General features: G+C 43.9%; 1 protein-coding gene across 1 annotated transcript in view; it reads left to right on the forward strand.

The window, feature by feature from the left end:
- SLC4A10 (solute carrier family 4 member 10) overlaps positions 1-19,891 on the forward strand; it is a 191,642-nt gene that overhangs the window by 146,739 nt on the left and 25,012 nt on the right. The window contains exon 15 of the mRNA XM_045033036.1: positions 16,369-16,474. Within this exon, the coding sequence (XP_044888971.1) occupies positions 16,369-16,474 (106 nt within the window). The remainder of the gene's footprint in view (positions 1-16,368; positions 16,475-19,891) is intronic.

Genomic DNA, 19,891 nt, shown 5'->3' on the forward strand with positions numbered 1-19,891 from the left:
CCCCCAAAAAAGCTTTTAGAAGGAAAAGGGAGCTTTTTCACCAGTGTCTGACCGTGTTCCTCCATTCTTAGCTAAAATCAATACCAGGATCTGGGCCTGACCTATATGGACCCCATTACAGAAACTAACTATTGTCTCCAATTTTGTTAGCTGCTTTAATTAGCTCTATATTCTGTTTACTTTTTTCCTCTTGGGGGATTTTCCAAATACGTTTTTAATTGTTAGTAAAGCCTTGGCAGTTCTTCTGTAATTAGCAGTGGCCGAACTTCAAAAGGATGAGAGATTCATTTCTATTTGGAAGCTTATCCAAAGCTTATCTAGGGCATGTCAACTCTGGAGCTGACAGTGTAATTTCTGTCTTGGGTAGATATCCCCATGCTAGCTCTGATTGAGCTAGTGCACTAAAAACATCATTGTAGCTTCGACTGCATGGGCGGTGGGATGGGCTAGCTTCCCCAAGTACAATCCTGTCTGAAATCATAAATATATACTCAGCTGACCCATCCTGGCATCTGTGCAGCTGCAGCTACACTGCTATTTTTAGTGTGCTAGCTCCATCATAGCTAGTGCATGTATGTCTACCCAAGATGGAAATTATACCTCCAGCTCCAGTGAAGACTCTAGCTGAATCTGCAAAGCTAAGCTGGAAAACTCAGGTTTTATTGTTAAATTTCCAACATTCCCTGCCTCTGGGGGTGGAGAAGTTTTGGAACAACCTTCCAAGGAGAGCAGTAGGGGCAAAGAAACCTAGCTGGCTCAAGACTGAGTTTGATAAGTTATGCAGGGGATGGTATGTTGAAACTGCCTACAATGGCATGTAGCTGATCTGTGACTGCTAGTAGCAAATATCTCCAATGGCTGGAGATGGGACACTAGATGGGGAGGGCTCTGAGTTACTACAGAGAATTCTTTTCCAGGTGTCTGGCTGTTGGGTCTTGCCTAAAAGCTCAGGGTCCAACTGATCACCATTTTGGGAGTCGGGAAGGAGTTTTCCACCCAGTTAGATTGGCAGAGATCCAGGGTTTTTTTTTGCTTCCTTCTGCAGCATGGGACAATGGTTACTTGCAAGTTTAAACTAGTGTAAATTGTGGATTCTCTGTAAGTTGAAGCCTTTAAATCATGATTTGAGGACTTCAGTAACTCAGCCAGAGGTTAGGGGTCTATTTCAGGAGTGAGTGGGTGAGGTTCTGTGGCCTGAAACATGCAGGAGGTCAGATTAGATGATCATGATGGTCCCTTCTGGCTTTAAAGTCTGAGTCTATGAGAAGGGTGGGCACTGTGTCCATGTGCTGAGTCTGGAAGCTTCTGGTTGTGGGGTGGAGGAGCCTGGCTCAGTTTTTTTTTTCTCTCCTTCCCTTCCTCTCACAACTGCTTCAGGGCCCTTCCAGGTGTTTCTAGTGTACTGTCTGTATGTTTCTGTTCTGTTTCTTTGATGGTGGCATGAACTTGGCCTCAGAATGGTCACTGATTTTTGGCAAGCTGCCAAAATTTTTCTGAGGAAAACAACTGAGAGAAAGGAAATGATGATTTTAACACTTTATCTCAGCCAAATCTGAATGGAATTTCACGGGACAAAGAAAATGCATTTCTGTAACCAGAGCAGATTCCAAGTATCAAAGTTCTGCTGCAAACAATGGAGATTTGGCAGAATCTCCAAGAAACCTTTGCAAGAATCTGTAATGGAAAGTGTTAGGCAACTTAAATATAGGAGTCACTACCAGCCTCTCCTGTAATAAACTGCAGAAGTCAGTAATAGGAGTAATTAGGACAATCAGTTTCTAACAAGTAGACACAAGTATTTAGATGTAACAATATTGTAAGTCATTCTAAAATCATTCCTAAAATTTCACTTCTGCCAATCTACCTTCAAGAAGTGAATTAAAATTTAGCAAAAGACAACAGCCTCAAAGAACTGAACCGTCTTTTACTGAGTAACCACATGGTCTAAGTAATGTACCTCTTGTCCTGTTTCTCTCCCCATGCTTTTTGTTTACTCACTTGTTGCATCATATTTGGATTTTGGTCCTGATCCTGCAATGAGCTACATGTGGCAGGATCAATGCACTCACAGCCACCCTAGTGACTTCACTGGGGACATATGTGGATGCAGGATTGGGGCCTTAGATTGTAACATCTTTAGAGCAGGGATTCAGAAATAATGAAAAATATTAATAGTCACAACAGTTCACTCGAAGGACAAATGTAAATTGTACCTTTAAAATGTTCTTCATTATGCTACTGTGCTGCAGTATGAATATTTTTTTCAGGATATTGCCTTGAAGAAATTAAAATGGCAACTCTGTAGGTCACATAAACATGTATTCTGTTTATGTGGTGTGCACATACTTTTTGGCCTGTTTCTTATTCCTGTGACCTTTTCGTACTTGTATTGTCCTTGGTGTTTATAAGTTGGCATGGCAATCCCTTCTCATTTCTCCCCACTCCTCCTCCTGCTGCTTTCTCTTATTTTCTTCGCGTCTATCAAATGTTTCTTCTCGTGACTCCTATCTGGAGCACTGGTATATGGGAAAACAAGGTTTTAAATGAGGACACTGAATGTCAGGATAGGTTTCTTTGTTAAAAATGTAGTGCTTGTCCTACTTCTCCCCCAATCGTGTGAGTTTAAAATGCTAACAGGAGTTGAAGAGCAGAACAAAATAGGCATCTTAGGTGCAAGGAGTACTGCTTTAAAAACAATGATCCAGTATTCTTAAGTATCTTAAAATGCTGCTTATCTTATCTTCAAATATGGGACACAAATTACTTCTTTAGTTGATATTTCTGGGTTCTTGGGACCTTAGGATATATACACAGCATAGTAAGCCTGTGGGATCTGCACCTGGAGACTTGATATCTCCAAGCCTCCAGGAGTGTCCACCTTGCATTAGAAACCCAGGCCTCACAACCATCACAATTTCAGCTACTATGGGTTTATATCATCATATCCCAGGGCTTCTAGTGCCCTCGCCAGTCTAGCTGCTTTATGGCTTCATTCATAGTGGGTTGTCCAGGAATTTGTCGGTCTGTCCCACTAGAAGTAGCTGGGTATAGTTCACCAGCACATCCAACCAAGCTATTTTGTGTTGAATGCTCCCAGCAGCTGGAACCATCAGCATGGGTCCCAATGTAGTGGAAGAACTTCTTCACCTCCTGCTGTCAGATCTATTTTGGGAATCAGGTATCTGGGGAAGGATAGCTCAGTGGTTTGAGCATTGGGCTGCTAAACCCAGGGTTGGGAGTTCAATCCTTGAAGGGACCATTTTGGAATCTGGGGCAAAAATCTGTCTGGGGATTGGTCCTGCTTTTGATGACCTCCTGAGGTCCCTTCCAACCCTGATAGTCTATGATCTGTGGGACACTGGTGGACATTTTGGTGGCAGTTTTTGACCTGCTGAAGGCACCTCTCAGGGGCAGATAATGCCATGCCAGCTGCAAGCCAGCTGATGCTGCTCCTGCCTGTTGCCTTAGCTGCATCTTCCCCCTCTGTAGACCATCATTTCTAGAGTAGGGTTACAAGCATAGATTGGTGGGATCACTTCATAAAGCGGACCTAGACTGATCATTGGGCCCAGAATTTTTGCATGAAGAAGCAAACATTCCTAGAAGTCTGTAATCAGTTTGCCTCAACCCTCCAGTGTCACAACAACCACAGGAGGGTCTCAAATTGGGTCGCCGTAGCTACCTGGAAGCTGACTACCCCACACTGCTGCAGGTCTGTGGCTAACCAGTTTGGAGTTGGCAAATCAGCTATGAGTGGTGTTGTGGCAGAGGTTTGTGAAGCGATCAGGACTGTGATGTACCCAAAGGTGGGTGTGATTCCAAATATTCCTCAAATAATTGCTGGCTTTGAGAGAATGCATTTCCTAGACTGCACTGGAGCTGTCTATGGGACTCATGTATGTATCGTTTGCCCTCTGCAAACAGGGCCAGTGCAAGGATGTTTCGCGCCCTAGACGAAACTTCCACCTTGCGCCCTCTCCCGTCCCCGAGCCTCCGCCCTGAGGCATCCCCACCCACAGCAGCTCCCCCCCTCCGCCTTGAGGCGCCCCCCCCTGCGGCAGCTCCCCACCCTCCGCTCTGAGGCATCCCCTCCGCCCCAGCTCACCCCTGCCCCGCCTCCTCCCCGAGCACGCCCGTCGCTGCTTCACTTCTCCCGCCTCCCTGGCTTGCGGCGCCTAAGCTGATTGGCACCACAAGCCTGGGAGGCGGGAGAAGTGAAGCAGCTCACCCCTGCTCCGCCTCCTCCCTGAGCACCCCGTCACTGCTTCACTTCTCCTGCCTCCTGTCCCTGCCAGCAGGTATATGGGATCTTGGGGAGCAATTACCACACGGGTGGGGTGCAAAATAAACTTTATTAATAACATGCAAAAACAGGGAAAATTCAATAGTGAGGGGTATGGGGTTTGTTAAGGTAGACAATTGGGGACGGGTTTCTTTTTGGTGAACAGTAAGGGGGTTTCAATAGTGGGGTACAACACAGCAGGATACAATACAGTGGGTAACCAACTAACACTGAAGTATAAATGTAACAGGTAGCTAGCGATTTCTATGTAAAAAGGTGTGTCACAGCAGCATATAACCAACTAATAGTTATGGAAAAATATGTTAAATAACAAACAATTTTAGGTAAAATGTGTCACAGTGGTGTAAATGTAGAATGTGAGGTGTATCAGAGAGGAAAAAGTAACCAATGGGGTTTTGTGCTAGACTTCAGCAATACAATTGAGGTTTGGCAGTAGGAGCACAGAGACACAGACACACAGAGCAAACAGGCTAGGAAGAACAAACAGGCTGCAAGTTTTAAGCAGCAGAGAGAGTGTAACAAGGTAGAAGGACACAGAGAAGCTGGGGGGGGTGCAGTGGGAAGACAGACTTAATTACAATTATACAGAACACAACAAAATCTTATCTATGATCTAGATAAACCAAGACTACACAAATTAGCAAGTAACAAAACACAATGCAACAATTCTCTAAGCCTAACTTACAAAGTATAATGCTAAACTTAACTTAATGGGTGCACCTTATGCTAAGGATAGTTCCAGAGGGCTGAGTGGTGTGTGTCCAGGACACAGCTCCAAAGTGGTGGGGGGGGGGGCGCAGCAGTGGATACAGCTGAAAACAGTCCAAGGCAAAGCCCACAGGAGCAGAACTTAGCAGCAGCACAAACTTATATTCAGTGGCAGAGTGCCACGGGGTTTAAGAGAGAGGTTTTAAAACACAGACCAAGGTTTAGCTGGGGAGTCTGTGCTGGGGAGACAGAGCCAGCAGCCAGGATGGTGGGGGGTAAGAGAGGTTTTAGGACACAGACCAAGGTTTAGCTTGAGTCTGTGTGCTGGGGAGACAGAGCCAGCAGCTAAAATAATAAAATAAAAGTATAGAAAGTTTCACAGAGGGATTCTTACTGTTGCCGGCTCAAAGAGCCCGAGGCGGAGCAACAGCAGAGTTCGTTGCCCGGTGTGCGTCGCACTAATTATCACACCAGGGTGGAGAAGCAAAACCAGGTTTATTTGAGCCCAAATATGGTGCCAGGGAGAAAAGCATTCTCAAATCCTGCACACCCGCGCACAGGCGGGATCCCAGCATTTATACCCCCCTTGTTTGTGTAAGCCTTTTGTTCGGTTTTCCCCCTCACCCCTCCCTTCCCAGCAGCAGCTACACTAGGCATTACATTTCAGCGTGTTAGAAAAGTTCTCCTCCACAAGCTTATCTATTGGCCTTGACAGAACAAACGCATACAGATTTTCCTCCTCCCTCTCCCCCTCCTCCCCGCCGCTTTTGCTGTTTTAAACTCCTACATTTGCAAGCTGAGATTGCTGACAGTTACACATTTTGCTTGCAGTCTGTTAGCATCTTAGGCTGGTTGAAGTTCACAGCATGGAAGACCTCTGGTTCACTCAGGCCTGCAGTCACAACTTTGGTTTACTCAGGTCTAGTGGCACCAACATTACCATCCCACAAGGCAGCAGCAGCAGAGGCAGAAGCAGCAAGAACATCAGAAGGCTCGGTACAGTCTTGATAATCAGGAGATCTCTCAGGCAGCAATTCGTTCTTCGTGGGGGGTGGGGTTCAAAAACGGGGGTACGCTCAAAAATAAAACGAGAGCGGAGAAAGGACCCCCAGAACCCCTGGCTGATCAGACCAGGCAGCAATGCAAGAACCTTTCTGAAGTCTGTTCAAAAATGTCTGTTTATAAAGGCAAACCCTGGCAGCTTCCCGCCAGTAACTCTGATTGGCTCCCCCTCTTACAGGTAGGAGAGAAGGCAGAGAAAAAAAAACTTGCAGGCAGCCACCAAGACATGTTTGGACTAGTCCTGAGCCCAGAGGTATGAGCCCAGGATCTTAAAAACACAATAGGTCTTGCAGCTATGGACAGAGCCTACCCTACACCAAGCCCAGGTTTTAACAAGGTGATAACAGGACTAACCCTTTGAACAGGGCAGTGGTCCCACTTAGCACAAGTGGCCATCCCTTTGAGAAGGGCAATGGCTTTTGTTAAACAACTTAAGGGGCCCTCCCTTTGAGAAGGGCAGAGGCCCTGGTAAACAACTTAACAGCCAGGGAGGGGCGGCCACAGAGGAGAACAAGAACAAAATGGAGTAAGGGGACAGCTTTAAGAAACAAAATGGAGCTGTAACAGACACCTCCAAGGCTTGCAGCGCCAATCAGCTTAGGCGCCACAAGCCTGGGAGGCAGGAGAAGTGAAGCAGCCACGCCGTGCTCGGGGAGGAGGCGGGGCAGGAGTGAGCTGGGGCGGGGAGTTCCCCTGCGTGCCGCCCCCCCCTTACTTGCTGCAGGCGGCCCTCCCCGCTCTCCCCTGCCCCAGCTCCCTCCGTCTAAATGCCGGCGGCGATTGGGGTGGCTGAAGATCCGGCCGCTGCGGTCACTGCCGAAGAAAATGCTGCCCCCCAAATCCTAGCGGGCAGTCACCTAAATGGTTGCACCGGCCCTGTCTGCAAGGAGCACTTCAGTACATAAACTGCAAAGGGTATTACTCCATCATGATGCAGGCCCTGGTCAACCACAAGGGCAGATACATGGATACTATCATAGAATACATGATGCTAGAGTGTTCCAAAGTGTGGGAGTTTACCTTCATGGAGAAGCTGGGACATTATCCTTACTGTTGTTCTAGGGTATCTCGCTTAAACCCTGTTGCCATGGCTTATGAAACTGTACCCTGATTTCAGAGGACCTGGCAAAAGAAGGTTCAACTACACACTCAGTAGCTGTAAGATGGTGGTAGAATATGAATTTGAAATCCCATTGGCACTGCCTTCAGAACCTTTGTCATCGGTGCAGTCTGCATTATTGTGTTCTGCTGTGTTCTGCTCAATGTCTGCAAGGACAAGTAAGAACCTTTGTGCCAGGAGTGGACTCAAGACACCACTGGGTTTCTGAACAGGCACACGTATCCAGACAGTGTACCTCTCCTGACTGGTGCTGGGTTCATGTGTGCAATCAGGGTAGGGTGACCAGATATCCCGATTTTATAGGGACAGTCCTGATTTTCGGGTCTTTTTCTTATATATGCTCCTATTACCCCCACCCCATCCCGATTTTTCACATTTGCTGTCTGGTCACCCTAAATCAGGGATGCTTTGTGCACCCACATAATGGGTTTGCATGGTCCCATGTATGAAAGGGAATGAAGTGGAATTTGAGGCTGTGTATAGGTGTGGGTATTTGTTTTAAATGTGTTGGTATTCTGTATTATGAATTTTGGAAACACTTTCATAAAACGTACAAAAATGTGTTATGCATTTTATCAATATCGGCAATGTGCTTCAACTCTCAGTTTGTGGATTACTGTGATGATATTTTTGTAAATTTTTATTATGACATTTATTGCAAATGGGCATGTGGTGACATTTTTTTTAAAGTTAGTGCCACTTTTAACATTACATACAGTAAAACTTGCTATTGTAACCTTGTGTGCAAATTCAATACTTAATTTTATGCAGGTATTTATATATCAAAGTTAGAACTAGAAAAGCAGACCAGCTGCCATCAAAACTCACAACACAGTAAACAAACTCAGTGCCAAAACAGTGAAAGGTGCATGTTCCCAAATGACATGTTCAGCTATTCCTGGGTGTCCACTGTCCTTCTGTTTTTGGCCTTTCTGGTGAATTTTGCATGTGCAGGCTGCTCGTGGACTGGAGTGGATGAATGCAGAGGGTACATTTGTCTGTTCTGGGTGCTATTGTTCATTGCCTGTGATGTGGTCCAGCCAGTCTCTGAATTGTCCAAATCCTGCCTAGCCTGCAGGATACAATAGCATGGAGGGAACTCAAGTCGTGCAGGAGATGAAGGTGGCAGTGGAGCCTGCAGGCTGGTAGCCATGAGTACAAGTAACTGCTCAAACTCCTTCTGCTGTGCTCTGTCTTCACCCCTCAACCTGCGGTCTGTCCACCACTTTCTTCTTGCACCGTGCAGCCTCTGTCTCTTTTTCCACCCACCTTGCATCCTTCACCTTCTGATACTCCATTTGGTCCTTCTGGGACTCTGTCTGCCGATTTATTTTATCTAGTAGAATCTCTTCCATCAGCTTATCTTGGCCTTTCTCCTTGCCTGCAGTAGGGTGGGTCTGCTTCCACAGGCTCCTGGTGCCTCAATCAAAGAGGCTGCTTTAATTAAAGGCCAAAAGATGACACTTTGTATCAGTGGACTTTATTTTATTCACACAAAAAATACCCGCCACTTCCAACATCCTTTGAAGCAGCACTGAAAAGCACCTCATATCATGGCAAGATGTACGTAAAAATTCAATTGGAATGTTTTCTATATCTCCTTGATTGTTTTCCAGGGTGGGGAAGAGTAAGGGAGCTTATGAGTTGTCTAAACACTGGCTATGGTTTTTCAAACCTTTCAGGCAGGGCAAGCGCTGGAGAACATTGATATTCTGTAGGTCCCCATATGGAAATGTTAACTTATATTCCAGGCCAGCGGAGGACAGCCATCCATCTGTGCTAAGGAGATATATAGGTATCTAGAGAATGACCAGTGTGTGTTGCTGTGGAGGAGACTATTGAAATACAGAGGTGGAACTAATAAATGTGCCCTGCTCTGGATCATAGCAGATCATCTAGAGTTCCTACTTTGTGAGAAGTTCACTTTCATCACCAGCCAACGATGGGGAAAAATTCTTAGTAAAATGAACAAGATGTTGAGTTAGCATGGACATGTAGTACATCCTCCTTACAAGCACCATGCATGCACGCACAGACCTGACTGCCTGTCTGCCACGGGGATCCCTAACACAGATAAACAGCCAACCTCTGCTGTAATTTGAATTCATATATTAAAGCCAGCAAAGGACTAAATACACACTTGGTTTTGTTTGGACTCGTAACAGCCAGTTTTTTTGGGACTCAGTTTACAGGTGGTCTAGGACAGTGCGGGCATGGCTGATTTATAAGATGCTCTATATTACATGGGAGGGGTACATGAGGCTGTTAATTGTGGAGCCCCAACCCATACTTATAACAATCCATCAGTAACCAGTAAAAATGTTGTAACTGCTTGTTTAATATTTGTTCTTTTTTTTTTTTAATTCCATGGGGTGTCAGGAGGGGGGGGGGCGCTAGGGGAACGGCATGGGTTCTGCCCTGAACAGAAGCACATCAAAACCCCTGCTAGTTTTAATAACTTAATAGGGCCACTAACCAAAAATCCCTTCCGTTCATATATTAACAACAACAAACGTGGTAGCAGAAACTTACCAGGCTTCGGCTCCAGCACTTGCTCTGATACCACTTCTGCAGTCGGCTGCTCCCCAGGGCCATCCCCGTACAGCTCCTCTGAGTATGGCTGTAGGATGTGCTGCAGAGGCAATGGCAGCGAAACCTCTTCAGTTACCAGCCTCAGCACCAGGGTCACCTCTTGCCCTCATCCAACAGCGGGTTGTCCTCCAGCGGTGCTTGTGATTGGGGGTTATAAGGGTGCCAACCCTGCTCAGCCGATTGTGATGCAACACTGTGGGCTCAGTGCTCACTACAGTACCCAGTCAAATTCCTCATAAAAAGGGCAGAAAAATGGGGAATTCCCAAAGGTGCTGTTAGAAGCTTTGACTTCGTGGTACTCTGTCTTCAGACACTCAATCTGCTCTGTGTATTGTTCTGCTTTCCAGTCAATCCCCAATGGTAACAGCCCCTCACATATAGCTTTGAAGACATAGCTGCTTTTTTCTGTTCTTGATAAAATTGAATGTCTTGCTCAACTCATGCCCAAGGTTAACCAGAATCCAGCTGTGTTCCTCTGGTCAGCTAGCAGTGTGCTTGGTGCAGGACTTCTTTGTGCTGGCCGTATTAATACACCTCTACCTTGTATAACACTGTCCTCGGGAGCTAAAAAATCTTACCGTGTTATAGGTGAAACCATGTTATATTGAACTTGCTTTGATCCACCGGAGTGTGCAGCCCCGCCCCGGAGCACTACTTTACCGCGTTATAGCTGAATTCGTGTTATATTGGGTGGCGTTATATCGAGGTAGCGGTGTATGTGTGAGGGTTGACTGTTTCCAGTTGAGCATGGAAATGAAGGGTTAAATGCTGAGCAGCTGTATTTGAACCACAAGGTTCCTTTTGTTTCCTGGAAAGCAAGTGTGGGAAATTATGGGATGGCCAGGCAGAGAAGCACAGGGATAGCATTGACGGATTCTCCAGACCCAAGGCTGGTGACCTGGATTTGAGTTACACCCACACTGCAAAATGCCAAGGCTTTGACCCACATCACAGCAGGACTCAGGCTGTGACCCACCCCGCACCACGGTCCATGGGCCAGAGTCCAGTGGGGTTCCTGGCCTGAGTCAGACTGATTTGTGTGTGGATGGAAGGAGGGCTTGGGCCTAAACCTGAGTCAGCCCAGGCTTTTGTGCTTTGTAGACATAACCATAGACACTTCGTCTTTCTTTATTGGTTTTTTTTCCCTCCAAAATGATGAGTTCATGTTGTTTCTTAACCAAATAATTCTCCACCAGAAGTTACTAAATTATTAACAGATTACATTGAATAATTTCAAAGTGATTTCTTGGCATAGTAGTATGCATATTACAATCTGTCTTGGTATTGACATGTACTTAAGAATTAGGAGTAGAAAATCCCACTCCTTGATTTATTTAAGAAGCCAAGTTCATGTCAATCTGGCATGTCCTATAAAGAGTATAGAAATCAGTGCCTGTGCAGCATATCATGAAGACTAGTTTTGCACATACAGTGCTGCATGCATGCCAGCTTTAGATGTTTCAGTGTGTAAATTAAAGACACAGTTTACTTAGAGGCAAGTTCTCCTAATTTTTATCTTGCAAAGTCCTGTGGCAATTGAAATCAGTAGAACTGCAGGGAATGTAAGTCAGAACAGAATTTAGCCCCTGATTTATAGACCTCCTCATTAGCACTATGGATATAAAACTGAGTTTGAATTAAATTAATGAATTATTTTAAATGATTTTTAATTTAAATGTTCATTTGCTGTCCCTTGCAACACCCGCTGATCCTTCCTACTATAGAGTGACTGAACCCCTCCTAGCCGTCTAATCATCCAATGATTTCCCTCTTTTTCTGAAAATTACACTAACCTCAGCATCCAGTTCCTCCAGCTTCAACATGACAAATGTTTCCCTTTTCCCTCTACCTATGCCTCCCATCAGCCAGAACTCTACCCTACCTACCATCCAACTAATTTCCCAGGTGCTACCCTCCCCTTCTCCCCATCTGCTGCTTCTTCTGTCTCTCTTTTTCTTGTATAGCATGTGCCCTTCTCAGTTTCTGATTGCTGACACCCTGCTCACTATCACCTCCTCCACTCTGGAAACCCTAGAGAGGTTCCCACGGGGTCCACTCTTACCCCTCAGTCACCCAGTTTTCAGGTGTTATGCAGTCTAAACCACATAATTTCTGAGGATTATGAAGACTTTACAAAGACCTTGGCTAGTTTTGCGGTGTATATTGATCTCTTGAGCCATGGGTACAGTACATTCTAACAATCCTCCATATAGAACATGTAGTACCATACTTCTAAACTCTCATTAGATCAAATCTGTTTTTACAGAGAGATGTTTCTCATCTTGGAAGGGGGTTGAGCTCACATCTCAGAACCATTTCTTTGTGAAAGCTTTTAGATGAAGTGCCAGTGTGAAAAATGCCTCCCACATAGTAGAACTTCTTTTATGAACATTAACCCTTTATTGGCCATGATTGCAGACCATGGAGCTGCTGACAGTAAATGGACTCATTCTAGAAAAAGCCAGAGTCTCAGTTAACAAAGGGTTATCCTTTTTAAGTACAGGAAATGATAACAAAATGAAGAACTGTTTTTGTATTTGTAGATTTCTGTTTTCCTGACTGACTTCTTGGTAGCTCAGCATTTATCTTTCCTTTCACAATCCCAAGAAACCAGATCCCTTGCTGTTTCCTTACTCTGATATTTTAAACGTGTCTTGTCATATATGTAGTGTAGCTGTAGCCATGTCATTACAGAGACAAGGTGGTTGAGGCAAGGTAATATCTGAAGTTTGTCCAATAAAAGAGAAATGTGAGAACCCTTTGCATTTAGGTAAAGCATTGACCAAAGGCCAAGGATGCAAGAAGCAGCTATTTTGTCACTAGATTGGTTCTGCCAACAGAGGTGCTAAAGTTTAATCATCTTATTTTTGTCAATAATGACACCTAAGTGTTCACTACCATTAATACTAGCAGGCCTTCCCTTTTGTATTGTTGTCTGTGAAAACAGCAATTTCTTCCTAGCAAATCATTATGTATCTATTAGCATAACCAAAATGACGGCTGAGGTGCTGACTTATTACTCTTTCCAGAAAGGGCAGTAAAGAATATTATTTGGCAAATATGGTGTTTAAAACTATACTACATTACTTTATAAACATATTTGTACAAGTGTCCATAGCACATTGCTCTTTGATTTGAACAAGGCAACTCTTCAGCAGGTCAGACAGTGTGTCTAAGATGCTGAGTAGTTGGCAACCATAAACCTTTATCTTTATAGCATTCTGCTAGGAATCTTTGAACCTGCAATAGAGACAGTGAGTTATTACTTATTCCAGCTTTGCATGCACCATTTTATCACACCACAGACAATATTCTGAGGAAGAGAAAAAAACTGGCACACACTGCAATGTATTTTACTTTAGTCCTGAGGGCTTAGGTCACTATTACAGGGGAAAAAGTAGTAATGAAAGGGACTTGTTATTGCTGTTGTATTCCCCTTTACTTATTTTAATTTAAGATTTTAAAATTTAAAACCTCAGACTGTTAGTAAAATGTCCCTGAACACAGTATTTCTGCTGGCTAATAAATTTGACTAATAAATTCCTGCTGAATTATAGTCTGGAAAAGGCTCTCTGGTGTCACTACAAACATCCATCTGCTGGCTGCATAGCTCCCAAGAGGGTATATTTTCTCCAGAGCTGTAAGATTATTTGAAGAGGCATAGTGGAAATCTCATCTTTTTACCACCTAGGGCTACTTCAATATTAAGCCAGAACTTTCTGAGGCATTCCCTTAAGCTATAATTACTGTATCCCCTGTAGCAGCACTTGTACAGTGATAGTCACAACAAACTGATGTCTTTAACAGAGTGAACATCTACTTTGGCTTTAATTCCGTGTATCTGGTAGAAAAGAAAAGAATTTGATCCACTCACCAAGGATCTAATTCTGTTCCCACTTAAATCAATGGCAAGACTCACATTGACTTTAATGGTGCAGGCTCAAGATTTGGTCTGTGTGGACTGTGCTTACACAAATATCCTGCAGATAAATGGTCTACCGACCTCTAACAAACGTCTATGGAATTTAGTAAATGCTAGACTAGAGCTTCATGTCTCCCTGGGAAGGACTTGGTGATAATGCTAGTGAGAAAGGATCTATTTATATAGTGTTATACAATGTGACTGACCCAACCACAAAATACACCCAATATTTTCAGGTGTTTGTCTGATTTTTATTGTCAGAAAGAGGCACTCTATATCACCCTGGCTACTGTAATCACAAAGCTAATGGGCTGTATCGCTCTGTCTGACCAATCTATGATCAGCACTGGACTTCAGGGGGCAGGAAGCTTCTGCCTCACTATGTTCACAGGAAATAGTAACTGGAAATAGACACATGCATTATTACACAAAAAACATGTATTTCCTTGCAATAATGTAGCTAATACATTGTCATGCATCAGCTTTATTATGCTACTTTAATCCAGTATTAATGTATGTGTTCTATTTATTTTGTTCAATAATATTTTGAACAAAGTTTTGAACACATTTACTCTGCACTCAGGGTGTGATACAAAGCTCATTGAAGCCTGTTGAAAAATTCAAGTGACTTTGGATCAGGGCATCCATTTCTAAGTTTCTTTGTATGCTGTTGCTTTATTTTATGTTCCTTGTTTATGAGTTGTTATTTTTTTCATTGTTTGTTTCATTTTTAATAATATGATTTAATTTAAAGTAAAACCAAGGAGGTCTACAAAGAAAATGCAAAGAATCCTGTGGCACCTTATAGACTAACAGACGTTTTGCAGCATGAGCTTTCGTGGGTGAATACCCACTTCTTCGGATGCAAGGGATGCAGCTGTTATTGCTAGTCTTGCATCCGACAAAGTGGGTATTCACCCACGAAAGCTCATGCTGCAAAACGTCTGTTAGTCTATAAGGTGCCACAGGATTCTTTGCTGCTTCTACAGAACCAGACTAACATGGCTACCCCTCTGATACTTTACAAAGAAAATATGTCTCTAAATGTTAAATGCAGGTGTGGGGTCACATCAGGGGTGAAAGTAACTTAAAGGACTTACCAGTACTCCAGAGTCCTGAGCAGGGGGCGGGGCCTTAACCAGAAGAGGCAGGGCCTTAAAATCCCCTGGCTCTGGCTGCAGTAGCGGTGGCTGGGAGCCCCAGGCCCTTTACATCACCCCCGGAGCTACCAGCTGCAGAGGCGGCTGGGAGCCCCGGAACTAGGGGGTTATGTAAAGGGCCCAGGGCTCCAGCTGCTGCTACCGCAGCGGAGCTCTGGGCCCTTTAAATCACCGACGGGCCCCAGGGGCTCCCAGCTGCTGCCGCTACCCCAGACTCCAGGTTCTGGTGGCAATTTAAAGGGCCCGGGGCTTTGGCTGCTGATGGGAGCCCCAGGCCCTTTAAATCACCAGCCTGGGGAAGCCAGTCTGGTCCAGCACGGCGTACTGGCTCTTGCTGGTACGCCGGACCGGACCGGACCAGCTTACTTTCACCTCTGGGTCACATGTATAGTACTTCAGTGGAAATCTACTTTGTGCTTTGCAGTATAGAGAGCTGCAGTTTTCATCTGCAGAACATAAAGTACTTTTTAAACCTGGGTAAAAATTCTTATCCCTATTTAATGGATAGGGAAACAGCACAGAGAAGGTTAATGACTTGTCTAAATACATACTGTGGTTCAGTGGCGGAGTCAAGATTTGAATACAGATCTAGTGACTCCCACCCTACGCTTAGTATACCAGGCCACAGCTGCCCATGAAATGTTTAACACTAAGTGGGGCACAGCATTTTTTGCAGCTGTTATTGCTAGTTTTGTACTGTAGGTTTTAAGTGTGCTTGACTGAAGAATGCTGCAAGGCAAGATTTTTTTCCTTTCAGAATCTGCAAAGTACCGTACATACTCTTTAAGACTCTGCTGAGGAGCAAGCCTCCCACAGCTGCTTCAGATGCTTAAGACTTAATTTTGATTTTAAATTGCCTGTTTGGAGCATTGTCCTCCCACGCTGCCTCTGCCACATTTCCTGTGTTCAAATACAAACTTTAAAATGAAAATGAAACTTTAAGAGCAGCTGTGGAGGAGGGGGAAAATGGCAGATGCAGTGCGGCATGCCCTGGGGATAGTGCAAAACCCTGACATTTGTCCTGCAGGTTTGTCAGGACAATTATAAAAGAGAGAGGGGAAACCCAGCATGGTTAGAGTATGAGGAATGCATGACTCTAGAGCCCAGAGCCATGAATAATAGGTCATCTCCATGCAGGAAACTTGAGAGAGATGGGCTTAATAGCCCTGGCACATACTCAATAGCAAGTCAGTGCTCTTAATGAAATCTGGAGTGCAACAATAGAATAGAAAGACAATTGTGTTACTGTGTATAATCAGTTACATGTGTCACCACAATGTTATGTACTATATATGCACATGTACTTCACAGTGAAATATGCTCCTGCAGTACTGATAACTATTGATCTATATTCAGCTCCATAACAAGAATTCACTGAATTAAATTGAACTAAAATTATATTAAAAAGTAGAGCACCATTTTAATATACTAATGCCATAAGCATAATAAAGAGTTTGGATTTCATAAGTAAATATGAAAAAATATTTCTTTATCTTTTCAGATGTAGTTGTGTGGAGCCACATAATCCTAGCAATAAGACCTTGCAATATTGGAATGACCACAATATCTCTGCATTGGACATACCTTGGGGAAACCTAACGGTGTCAGTAAGTGAAGTATTGAAACCTGATAAATCCATGAACATGCATGTTACCTTTTCTGCTCTAGTCATATTAATAAATTACATTGCTCCAGCTATGATTGTATTGTTTAAATAAGGCACATACAGTACTTTGCTGAACAAAGGTTAATGTAGATTTTCTATCATTAATATTTTTAGAAACCTTTTGCTAGATTATTATATATTCTTTATTACTACTGTGATGCAGCAGGGCCAGAGGGCAGCAGGGGAGTGATAGATAGGAGGTATATATGCCCCAGGATGATTAAGGCCTTATTCCCTGTGGACTGAGGAGAGGTTATTACAGGGTAGTTAGAGCAGCTGAAGCCAATTAAGGCCCCAGAAGGGAGCTGGCTGGAGAGGTCACCTGGGGAGGCGCTGCTGCGCCTTGGAGGTGGGGTCTCACCTGAGCCCTGCCATGACACCGCTGCCTGCCCCACTTCAGCAGGGAGAGGGGCTGCTCCAGCGTAGCAGGGGTTGCCTGCAGGGCTGGGCTGACCTCTCCTCCCTGAGGAGGAGGGAAGGAGAGCTGACTGTAGTTTGCAAGAATACTGTTATTGACCAGAGGATCAGAGTACCAGGGGAAGCAAATCCCTGCGCAAGCAGAGCAGGGGTCCTCCCCAGGCACAGAGGACAGAGAGAAACCCTGCCCCGGGGAAAGAGGGAAAGAAGCCCATGAAGCTGAAGGGGCTGGGACCCAGAGTAGGGGGCTGACCCGGGTCCCTTCCCTGCTTCCCTTCTCTCCCACAACAGGGCAATAGCGGAGCCGTCAACGCCCGAGAATAGGGGCAAGGGGCAACGCCCTGACCCATCACACCAAGGAAAAGCGTGGGACCCACCACAATAGTGTCAGCCATTTGCCATAGTACATATTAAAGCAAGAATGTGCATCATTGTGCAGTGCTTTAAAAGGTTTGTTTACACACTAACAGAGAAGTATGACTGACATTGTCTAAACACGTCAAATGACAACAATGAATTTGACCTAAATTCTACCAGATGGCAAAACCAAAGCTGCCTTGTCTAAAAAGAATCTATAAGCTCTATTTTCCCTAAAATACTCTTCCAGCTGTTCAGGCTATACTGACGGGGGAAAGAGAATGTTTGTTAACATCCCAGTTAGTTGCTAAAGGTCTATTTTACCCACTCTTTTAATGTCAGCTATGTACTGTGTTACTATTGGACTTGTATAAACATTTCCTTGACATAAAAGAAAGCAAGCCACCATTCTACAGCACCTAATGCAAAATGTATTAGTCTTGAAAGGGCTTGTTTCACACACACACAAAATATTTTTTCCTGAACTATATATTTTTCTGGATAGGGTTGGAGCCAGGGAACCTTATACTTATTATTTTCCTTTCCCTCAGCTGCTTTTGAAGCTTGATTGTAAATGGCATATTTGAAAACAGGCTCTTTTTTTTTTCTTGCAATATTTTCTTCTTTGTAAATGGTCATTTAATTACAAAGCCAATGACAATTCAGTCTAGAAAGAGAGAAAGCTGGGGCAGGCTCATGAGACTCACAAGACCAGGCTCGTGTGATTTTTTTCAATAGGCAGAGTCGTCATCATAGACATGTAGTCTTTCATCTTCACAAATTTCTTTTCAGAAAATTAGGCTGGGGGAAACCTTTCAAAAGCAAAACTCAGATTTGCCTTGGTTTAGTCAACACAAGTCTATAAATGTTCATTCAGTTGATATTGTATTCTTTCTACAGCATAGGTTTTCAACCCAGGAGTTGCCTCTCAATCCAAGGGAGTGACACAAAGATCTAAAGAGGTTCATAACCACCTTCTTTTTCTTTATGGATTGATGGGAGTGTGTGTAGGGATTGACCCTGAAACTTTTTTGTGTTGTAACGTGGGGTCACAATATGGAAAATGTTAAGAACCACAATTCTAAGGGATCCTAGCGATTTCAGCAAAGACCTGATGTGAGCTCGCAGAATAACAAGAGAAGGTGTCTGCTATCACAATGTTTCTCAGAGTATATTTGTAGCTTAGACATAAAATAAGTAATTCCATTTTAACAAATAAATGTTACTAAGCCCTAACGTGTTACATTGAGCAGCTGAAAAACTGCAAACAATGAATGATTCAGGAATATATAAGTCAGCTTCCCCTCAAAGATTTATAGTCAATAATCTACTTTAAATTGGGAGCAGTATGATTGAAAGATGTTCCAATATCCCCCATGCCTGTCAAATAAATATCCTGATTTCCTGACAATTATATATTTATTCATCATTTGAAATTTCTTGATGTCATTCGCAACTCCTCCCTGGTGCCAAAATATGCCAGTGAGAGCCTACAGTGATTTGTTCTGGTCACACACAGACAGCACTGTATTTTCCACATATTAACTCTTGTTAGTGTTCCTGGTGGTAGGTCTGATAAGTGTAATGCTTAACAAGGGCACAGGAGTCAAGTTTATCAGAAGAGCAAAGAAAGTGCATTTTGTTAACTGCACAAACACTTAGCTGAATCTGAGTCTGCTCAGATTTTTGCAAATCTCTAGTTTGCACTGGACCCACTTAGATTCTTGATACAGGCATTAGTATAGTCAGTTCGTAAATTGATATATATTCTTACAGGATGAAATTCACCCTTGTGCACAGGCCATCATAAAGAGTCCGTGTGCCTTGGTTTAACCAGGGCAGTTGTACTTTTTCATCTGGTGTCCCTGTCATGAATAGTTAGTAAAGGGTTAAAAATAGTACCTGGTAGGCACCTGACCTGAGGACCAATCAGGGAAGAGAATTTGAAATTTCTAGGAGGGAACTTTTTCCCTCTGTTGCTGTGTTTTTTGTCTTTAGCCGTTTGGAGTTACAAGAGTCCAGACGATTTAATCAAGTCTCTCAAGTTCCACCTTTCTGAACTAATTTCTTCTAGCCAAGATAGTGAGTATTAGAAAGATACGTTGTGTCTTAAACTAATGATCCTATGTTTGCAATTCTGTGTGTTTGTTATTGATTATTCTTAATTCTGCTTGTACTGGTTGTACTGAGAAGGAGAGGGGATTCTCTCCAGAACTTAGCAAGGTTATACCCTATGAGTGTCCAGCTTGGACTCATAGAGATTCTGTATTTTCTTGTTTTTCTTTTAATAAATTCTTTCTATAAAGATTTGATTAAATCCCTCTACTGTGAATACAGGGGAGGGGCTAAGACGGTCTCTCTCGGTGGTGAGACAGCTTATCTCCGGGCAGAGAGGGGAGGGGGAAGGTTCCTCCTCTGTGAGTTGATCTGTGTTCCCCAGGGAGTGTCTTTGGAGGGATACAGGGGGAAAACAGGGGTGTCCCGGCCCACGTAATTGACCGAGGTGGTGGCAGCAAAGGGGAGACCTACCCTAGGATTTTGGGGTGGGGGAAGACATGCGGGTCCTCACCTTGAAACCCCCCAG

Source organism: Mauremys mutica, chromosome 10, assembly GCF_020497125.1.
Source record: "Mauremys mutica isolate MM-2020 ecotype Southern chromosome 10, ASM2049712v1, whole genome shotgun sequence".
Lineage (NCBI taxonomy): Eukaryota > Metazoa > Chordata > Testudines > Geoemydidae > Mauremys > Mauremys mutica.